General features: G+C 39.5%; 1 protein-coding gene across 1 annotated transcript in view; it reads left to right on the top strand.

Annotated features, from left to right (window-relative positions):
- The first annotated feature begins 6,310 nt into the window (after positions 1–6,310).
- Positions 6,311–10,108, top strand: part of LOC134672890 (uncharacterized) — a 28,640-nt gene continuing 24,842 nt past the window's right edge. The window contains exons 1-6 of the mRNA XM_063530839.1: positions 6,311–6,492; positions 7,375–7,449; positions 7,942–8,075; positions 8,492–8,652; positions 9,208–9,333; positions 9,779–9,884. Of these exons, the coding sequence (XP_063386909.1) occupies positions 6,336–6,492; positions 7,375–7,449; positions 7,942–8,075; positions 8,492–8,652; positions 9,208–9,333; positions 9,779–9,884 (759 nt within the window). The 5' untranslated portion in view covers positions 6,311–6,335. The remainder of the gene's footprint in view (positions 6,493–7,374; positions 7,450–7,941; positions 8,076–8,491; positions 8,653–9,207; positions 9,334–9,778; positions 9,885–10,108) is intronic.

The raw sequence follows: 10,108 nt of genomic DNA, 5'->3' as shown, positions 1-10,108 counted from the left end.
TCGTGGTGCTGTAGGGTATAAAAGTATTTTTATTATGTTGGTAGCAATGAACTCGGTACAAATTTGTTTCTTTTCTAATAAAAACCGTATGCATTCAATCGTTTGTCACGTTGGTAGCAATGTACCGGTATGTGCCACCTGCTACCCTGCACTAGCTTACCGTATCGTAATGTCTCTAAAACGATACAAGTGCTTTTTTGGGCAATAGACTATAGACTTTTAAGGAGTATTAATAATGTACGCTCTTATATGTTCGTTCGTGACTATGTAAATGACAGATAAAAGTACCCGAGTAGAAAAAATATCAAATGTAACATCTGTGATTCCGATACATTCTGCCGTATTCGAACTTCAAGATATTCAAAAGAGACGACACGTACTAGATCCATTCTAGATACGTTATAGTTTAGGTATCAACTTTTGCAGCGCAATTGGGGCAACCAACGTCACTTTTACATTAGATAGAGTAAAGCCAACCACTGACTAACAGTCCGCCGGACGATATCGGCCGGTCACCCGGTCAGCTGTTTAGAACTGTCAAATTTTTGTTCTAACTGACAGGCCGATATCGTCCGGCGGCCTGATAGTCAGCGGTAGGCTTAAGATATCTATTACTTAGATGTGTATTGGATCTCTATGTCATATCCTGTGGAAATCGTACAAGAGTATCTCCAGAATCGCGCAAATGTCAAATTTGACAGGTTAGATCTTAAACATATCGTTATCGTATCTTTGTGATGAAAAGATATCTAATAGATGTCTATTTCAAAATCCGATTCGGGCCCATTATTTCTATTCGTTTTGCGTTTGTCGATGTACGGTTGTCATCTTGGCTAAGCCCCAGTTTCATCCTACCCACGATATTTTTAACTGACAAACCTGTCAATATAAAAATAAAAATGCCAAACCTGCTACTTAGGCACTTAATAGGCCATTTTTAGGGTTCCGTACCCAAAGGGTAAAACGGGACCCTATTACTAAGACTTCGCTGTCCGTCCGTCCGTCCGTCCGTCCGTCCGTCCGTCCGTCTGTCACCAGGCTGTATCTCACGAACCGTGATAGCTAGACAGTTGAAATTTTCACAGATGATGTATTTCTGTTGCCGCTATAACAACAAATACTAAAAACAGAATAAAATAAAGATTTAAATGGGGCTCCCATACAACAAACGTGATTTTTGATCAAAGTTAAGCAACGTCGCGCGTCGGGAGTGGTCAGTACTTGGATGGGTGACCGTTTTTTTTTGCCTTTTTTTGTTTTTTTTTTTGCATTATGGTACGGAACCCTTCGTGCGCGAGTCCGACTCGCACTTGCCCGGTTTTTTTTTAATTACTTGCTGTTATTACATTTCCTTGCAATGACGCCATTCCCAAACACAATTCTCCTAAAACTAAGTTCGTCATCAAAGTTCCCAATGAATCTACGCATCGGACCTAACCGCAAGCTAATGACAAAGTCACCTCTTTGAACAATTACGGATACAATTTGTGTTTGTATTCATTTGTGTCTGTTCAGTGCAGTCGGGCGTTTTAATCTCAATGTTATTTGTAATCGAAAATAAACGTTTAACAGTCTGTATGTCAGGTAGCATATGAGGTGTTTAGAGTAGGCATAATATTAAAATCTTAGAATTCGATGGGTGATGTATTTAATAAATATGTTAACCCTAAATGAGCAGCTGTCCCACTGCCAACAATATATGCGCGAAACGAGTATCGATAAAGCCAATTATTTGTTACAGATGAGTGGCAGAATGTGTTTTTCTATTTATGCTTCCGTTTTTTTCCGGCATCTACACTTACGCTTCTTGAGCGAGAAAACAGGCAATTTCCAGACGCTTACTACCGCCGGTAAGTCAGAACCTACCTATAAGAAAGGCAGTACTAGGTACTAGATAATCAGTCAGCAACCCAAACTGACGACCAACCCGGAAACCGGAGGGGGCACACTCGCTTCGTCTTTAGTTTGGTTTGCGTAATACGTTTCTAAGATAGCAAAATATCTTCATTGAGCGGGCGAAACGCTCGTCCACACTATCCGTTTCATTTGTATCGGAGCCTGTATTCGTGGCACACGCGACCACGTTGCGGGATCAGACCAATTAACCGAGTCGGAATCCGTCACTCTGAGCTGATCAGCAGCCATTCTAGGTCAGGAGTCTCAGTTTAGTCCACCATCGTCTAATTTAGACAAATCATTAGATTTGGGTGACAGTCAATATGCTAAGCTAAAGCCTACCTATTGGCAATTTAACCTTTGAATTTATTCGTGGATGTATTGCTTCCTTATCCTTAACCAGGGCAGTTATCAAATTGATGTGGTCTCCGGATGCGGCGCAAATAACTGATAACTGTATAATCCTGAGAAAAAAACTAATATGTACGGGGTAGGATAAGAATTTGTATGGGGCGAGAACTGGGAATTTGCAGGTCCTTGACTGATTTTGTATAGAAAACCAGTAAGGAAGCATACCCTAGTGTGGGAGTTTGATAGCAGGCATTCATGGAAAATGAGGTATATATTTTAAATGTTAGGTAAATGTCTTTTTAAACTTTATACAGTATAGTTCTTCCTTGGATCGTGACAACTGGAGAAATATAGTTACTAGAGGAAACCAAAACCTAGAAAGGTAAGTATCTAGGTATACAGTGAAGTAGTATACCTACAATATATTATGTGATTCTACTGAGAATAGAAAACTAGCCAAAAACTGAACAAATTCGCAATCAATGTACAAGTTATTTACGACGTAGACGGTACCATAAACAGGCCAACTAAATTGCACACGCAGACAAGTCAAACTTCCAGATAAAGAAAATAACGAGACCTCAAGATAAGTGACAGCTATGCGTAGTCGGAGAGCTTACATAGACGGTTGGGTTTCATCTTCGACCCACCGGTACTCCGATAGCTATTAGAATAAGGGTCTAGGAGCCGAGACACCCTACATTTCAATTAGGGCGGGCTCGCACTATCTTCGTAATCGCGTTAATTATCGTGCCGTGACGATAATCGGAGCCACTACCCTTCCTTGGGGTGGCGTGAACTGCGATGTGTCTAGGTCTAGTGTGAGCTAATGAAGTTTAATCGAAGGAAGAATTACCCAACACCGTTGTTATTGCTGGAAAGAAATATCCTAAATCACTAAAGTATTTATGATTGCCATACGAGTATATAGGTATAGTAAAATGACAGTAAATGTTAGAAATAAGTTTTTTTTAGATCTAAGAAAGAGAATGAGTGAATCAAACCAAACTCGCTCCGCCCTCAAGACGAAAACCTGTCACTAAAAGTGTTTGTAAGCCTTACTAAGCAATTTTTTTCTGTTTCCTAAGAATCCTAAGTTAAGATCAAAATGAATATTTTACGATCGATTTACAATTATTTGGAGGATACTGTCGATTTATGAAGCTTCTGAATTATATTGTAATAACTGGACCTCGTGTATAAATATGTGTAAATTGTAACTTGTACCTGAGTCGACATCGCATAACGACATCAGCACAATACCAACATCAATTAATATCCCATTAACATATAAAAAAGGCCATTACAAAAGCATACACAATTCCACATCCAGAATCATTCCGCCTTTCATCTCCGCAAATGACCAGAAAGCCGCGCCAAAGCGAAACATTTCACATCCATTTCTTCACCACTTTTCTCTTGTCAAATTAGGAAGATTAGAAGTGTAAAAAGCGGACAAACGGACATGGCGTCCGTCCGCGTCCCGTCCGTATCAATCTCATTTGTCTGCAATTAGTGTCCGTCTATATAACATGGCGAGAAGCGGAGCGTGCTAGTTGGGCGTGTTATTCTGATGCTCTCTGATACTAGTTTGGTTTGTTAAAATGCTTTAGTAAAACGACTTTAACGCGTAAGATGGAGAAATAATTCTGAAATTCAGGATATTTTAATAACAATGATTTTATCCAGAGCAAATAATTATAGTAATTTATTATTTATTGTCACAGTTAACCTAACACACTACTCCTCGGTTCGCTCGTCATCGCACCTATGTAGGCTCTGTAAAATGACCCACTCCGTGATTTTAAACAATTGAATTTTAGTGGGAAATTTGGCGTTTATATAGCGGACGACTAATTTATTTTACACGTCCGTTTAGCGGAGACACATCGTTAGAAAAATACGAAACCTACCAAAGAGTATATTTGCTACCTACTTCAAGCTAGGTTGTTAGCTATTTTGTATGTATGTTGTTAAGATATGTTGGCCAAAATGACCAATGATAAAATGATTGATTGTAAACTAATCTGGTTGATGTAGACATGTAGACTTTACTGTAAACTTATAATACAAATAATTATTTACAAACTTACTTGCATATTATTCGGCATTTTTTCTGCATGAGCTTAACTCACTTTGGAGTCACCCTGACATAAACTTGTTCACAATCGAGATAGTAGTCCAGGCCGCGTAGCCAAGATGACGATCGCTTACGCTCCGTAGCGATCGAAACGCAACTGTCACTGTCGCACTAATATGGAAGAGTGATAGAGAGACATAATGCTTTTCGTTGTCGAAGCGATAGCGATTGTAACCTTGGCTAGGCCGGCAGTACGGTTACCATCAGTTTGTCACTGACATAAACGCCGTCGAGAACGTAATTTACTTTCTATACATCCCGTTTGCACTAATATGCGAGTGCGAGCGAGATGTATAGAAAGTAAATTACGTTCTCGACGGCGTTTATGTCAGTGACAAACTGATGGTAACCGTACAGAATTGTGTGGTCACGTCGCGAGCCGCGACGCCCGCGACGGGTCGGCGAAACGCGGTCGCGCCGCGGTTTTCTAATCTCGGTACTAATGTAGGTACCGTATTATCGACACTAGCCTTTTTTAGGCGTATGCGTATATTATTATGTATCTTTGGTTACAAATTACAGCTCTGCGCCTAAATAAAATAGGCAGATATGCTGCCTAACGTCACAGAATAAATAATAGTACTAGGTACAGAAGACTCACTCTCTAACAAAACGCGTCTGTTACGATCAGTTCAGATATGGCCGTAGGTGGCGACAGCGCCACGCGCGGCTTATGGCTAGCCACCAAAATTGCTGTGGAACAGAAGTACTTTTAGCTACCTGTAGCAAAGCGACGAGTGAGCCACGCCTGCTAACGTCAGAATCTTAGAGGATATAACCAACGGAGACGCCATGTCTATAATTTTCGGTACAAAATAGTCTGCCGTTTTTTGCGGGGGAGGGGCACATCAAATGTATACGTAACGTCAACATAGCCATGTCAGATAACGTCAGTCCATACATGTGGTTGACATGTGGTTGACCATTGGCCGCCTTTTTTCGACAGAGGGGAACGCCTGTTAATGACCACTCCATTGGTTATATTCTCTAAGATCAGAATAGACATTCATTATAAATAGAAAGGCAGTATAACAAGTTACTCTATAATTGACAATAGTAGGTAATTTTCATAGATAGAGATACATAATATATGAAACCTGCACTAAACTATGGCACGTGTGTCAATGTCAAATTTTGTGTCACATGTCAGTGTTATTTTATGCCTTTAGAAATGATAACAACTAGATTTCATGCAAAATTTTATTTAAGTAATTAAATACGCTAGATCGCAGGCGTTTTTAAAATGTGATCTAGTACCTAAAGGCAACAATCTATCAAAATTTTCTAATGTGTTTATGGTACATACTATCAAATAATAAACACTCCAATTACCTCAACAAACAAACAATATATGTATTTTTCATCACACTCGCTCAGTAAATGTGGAATTGCACGCAGGTTTAGCGGGAGTTATAGAAAAAGCGTTCTCCCTAGGGAGTTATGAAGTTTCTTGTGCCACAATTAACAGTCTTATGTCTTTATACTTAATTTTTGTATCGCAAGTGTGATGAAAAACATTGTGTGTAACTCGGGGCGTAATAATATTGCAAACTCGAGTCTATAAATCGCTCCGGCAAGCCGTCGCGATTTAACTTACTCTCGTTTGCAATATTCAACTTACGCCCCATGTTGCACAATGTACTATAAACTTATTTCATTTCTTTGTGTATTTGTAGGTATAGGTACACCTAAGGATTAAAGTTATAAGAAATCCCTGACTATTTATGTTACACATGACAAATAATTCTTATTTTCTTTTCACCTAAAGCCTCCTCCACACTCCTGCGCGAATCGCGGCGCGAAGCCGCGAACGCGAGTGTGGCGTCGATTTTCGCAGACCGCGAAATCGACTCCACACTCGCGTTCGCGGCTTCGCCCGCGATTCACGCGCATAGTCTGGAGGGGGCTTAAGATACTTACTAAATTTTCAGTTCAAATTAGTGCTACAATGAATTTAAGAGGAAATTCAAGTGTGCGACATAGTTCTCTGATACGAAAAAAGCCAAGCACAGGATATAGTGAGGAATCGTTTTCCATCATCTCAACACCCATAAGCATATCTGCTGAAAATGGCACACAGACACAAAAGAAGACAATGCGACAAAGTGAGTTAATGAGCTCAGTAGCGTAGAACACGTAGAAGTCATCAATTTTTTTCAATGGGGACGGCCGTTTGTAGTTCGTACATACAAACGTAGACCCCATTTTCCTCTCTGGATATTAATATTATGGAAAATATTTTGGGTTGGATCTCAAAATATTCGCGTACCGTTCGCGATGTAGACGATTTAGACGGTGCGAGAACTCGAATGCGAGTTTCTTTACATTGCGGTATTTTATTGGTCGGCTGAGCTGGATGCAATCAATAGTCCCCAATGTAACTAAAATCGCATACGAGTTCACTCGTCGTCTAAATCAGCCCTAAAAGTGATAAAGGCAAAATATTACACTAGTCATTTTGCGTTCTAGACCATCTGCAAGTAACCCAATATTTGGCACTGTCATAACCTCAAATTATAACTATGAAATTATGAATAATTTAGAAGCCAAGCATTTCCGCGGGGGGAAACTTGGAGGGGGGGTTTCTCCCCCTCCCCTCTCCCTCCGCCCCTCCTTCCCACCTTTCTGTAAAGGCGACTTATTTTAAGATAGTTACCAATATTTTTACACAATTGAATGTATATTAATTATGCGGCGATTGGCGAGTGGCGAATTAAAACACTCCCTTCGGTTCGGTCGTGTTTCAGTTTATCGCCACTCGTTGCTAATTTCCTACTTTTCGCACTTGAATCGTAGTGTACTATTATAGTTCTGATTTATTTTACATTACTTACAGTCAGCACTCAGCAGCAGAAGTTGCTAAACGAGCCAGGTATTCAAAATGATCTTGACGCAACTCTATTGTTAAGAGAATAAGAGCGTGTCAAGGTAATTTTGAACACCTCGCCCGCTTAGCAACTTCTGCTGCTGACTGTACAATGTTGCAGCTAACAGCTCACCGCTTGAATGTCCAAAGATCACGAAACAACTGACACCTCGCCCTAAAGTCAAACGGAAAAAAGGCAAGTAATAATAACTTCAACCTGATTACTTGATTACTTTCAATCGTGCATTATTTATAATTATTGTTTGGGCATATGACGGTTTCGTTTAGGTACAGTTACCACATGTATTCAGAATTAAAAAAAAAACTATCGTATTGCCCAAAAATGTCAATTGAGTCTACAAAAGATATACAGCGCGATTTGGGAAATGAATTAGAGATTCACTAGATATGAAATAGTAAAGATACTGATGTTCCAGGGCAAAAGGTACCATTGCCTCGGCTGAATATTGGAACGGCGTTAATAATAGCGTAAGCGCCAGTCGCCGTAAGGTGCCTTTTGCTGTGGAACGTCACATATCATTACTATTTCATATATAGTGAACCTCTAAATCATTTCCCAAATCGCGCTGATAATGTTGGTAGTTCCTTCTGACTTACGTAAATTTAAATTAATATATTTTTTTTGGGGGGGGTTATATCATTTATTTACATTAATAATAATTTCTAGTTAAATATATGGATTGGAAAAGGTATCACAAATTAAGCGTCATTTATGCATTCATCGAAGACTTGGAAAGAGAATATCCAGCAATATGCACGGTGTATGTTATTGGAAAATCAACTGAAGGAAGAGATATTAAGGTACATATTAGAATTTACATTAATGCATTATGTGAGACAATCTACTACAACTCTACAACCATTTAAGTAACTTGTGTATTGTATTACATTGAGGACCGAATTACTTTGTATGGTTAAAATTATGCATTGTACTTATATCTAAGCAAATTCCATCTCAATATACTTCTTAGGTCATATGCTACCACCATTTAAATATTTGCCCACATTGAAATAGCCGGGTCCACACAGAGCGAGCATACGCGCGAGGCAATTTCTCGCACAAAACGGCTACGTAGACGTGCGTTGGCCGAAGCGATGCGTGCGAGGCACGAGGCACACTGGCCGTTTTGTGCGCGGGGAATTGCCTCGCGCGTATGCTCGCTTTCTGTGGACCCGGCTTACACACTGTATAAATTCCTTGTTATCTGTCTTGCAAGATGTTGAAGATATCGAACAGTGACGCAAACAACTCGGCCGTCTGGCTGGACGGCTCGATACACCCCCGCGAATGGATAACCGCTGCTGTCGCCACCTTCATGGCAGAACACATTGTTAAGTCGTTTTATAATCTCTCCACATCTATGACTAATAAGGACTGGTGAGTAACTAAATACCCACCACTTGAATATAAAGAGGAAAAATATCAAATCAAATAATGTATGTAAAGTTGTTTATTTTCTGCATCCACATATGTCTTGCCGCCTTTTTCCAATATGTACCTACTTTCCTTTCTAGTTAACTTAATTTTATTTTATTTAATATTATAATAGTTTTATTTAGTTTTATTTTATAGATAAGTTAGTTTATTTTTATTTTTAATATTTGTTTCTACCTTATGAATAAATCGTATTAACTTTCCTTTCTCGTAATAGGGACGGCTGGCCTAAAAATTTTGAATGACGCTAACGCTTCCTTCTAGAGCTGTGGGCTGGGCTGGTCACTAAGTACTTTTTTATAGTAAATTATATTTATTGACGCCTAAGAGGTACCCATATAGGCAATGCAGATTTTTTTGAGTCTGATGTTAGTACGGATTGGATTTATATATACTCGTTTGCCTTCGACCAAAAACTACTTTTATAAATCCGCTGTTACTACTTTACCTTTCCAATTTATAATTATATCTAATTATTTAAATTTTAATGCGTTCCAGGCACATTGTCCCGGTATTAAATCCAGACGGCTATGAATACTCACACACAAAAGATCGCATGTGGAGAAAAAACAGAGCGTGTTATGATGGAAATTGTGTAGGAGTTGATCTAAATAGGAATTTTAGGTATTCTTTGATCTTAGAGCATTTAATAACTGGAGTCGCCTTTAAGAGCTTACCCCTCTGCCGAAAGTGGTTACGTAATGTGCTTATTTATAGCACCTGGTATCGTAATGTACCACCAGATGTACTACTGTAAAGTTTACTTTCATGACCAGTAGTAGGTACAAAGACACAGCACTTCAGGATATTATTGTAATAGGGAGAATGATTGGACTGGTAATGCATAGTTAGCTTATTCGAATCCTTAGCTGATTTTGATATGTTTTTTATGAAATGTTTGAACTTTGTATCTTCTGCATCAAATAGTCAGTGACAGCCAAAATAGTTAAATATGACTAAACACATATATTTGGATAATTTGGCTATCACTAGGTATCTAATTGACCTTTGAAGAAAAGTGTCTGTTTTTACTTAATTTTGTACTTATATTAAATACTATTTTCTGCAGTTACGGTTGGGGTCATAATGGAGAAGAAGGATCATCTGAATCACCAGAAAGTGTATTCTACAGAGGGCCAGAGCCGTTCTCAGAACCAGAAACTGCCGCTGTCAGAGTATTTATCAAAACTCTCCGAAAATCCTTTACACATAATCGTAATAGCGTAACCTATAGACCGACCGCTTAAGTGAGTCCTCGCCTGCGCGGTACGGGGGCGACGGGGTAGGACAACTAAGGGTGGGCGTACGGTGCCCGCGCCTTCCCCGTCACCCTTAGTCGTCCTACCCCGTCGCCCCCGTACCGCGCAGGCGAGGACGCATTTAAGCGGTCGGTCTATAA

The sequence above is a fragment of the Cydia fagiglandana genome, chromosome 17 (genome assembly GCF_963556715.1).
Source record: "Cydia fagiglandana chromosome 17, ilCydFagi1.1, whole genome shotgun sequence".
In the NCBI taxonomy this organism is placed as follows: Eukaryota; Metazoa; Arthropoda; class Insecta; order Lepidoptera; family Tortricidae; genus Cydia; species Cydia fagiglandana.
Note: the sequence above shows the minus strand (reverse complement) of the source record. Positions and strands in the feature narration are given on the sequence as shown.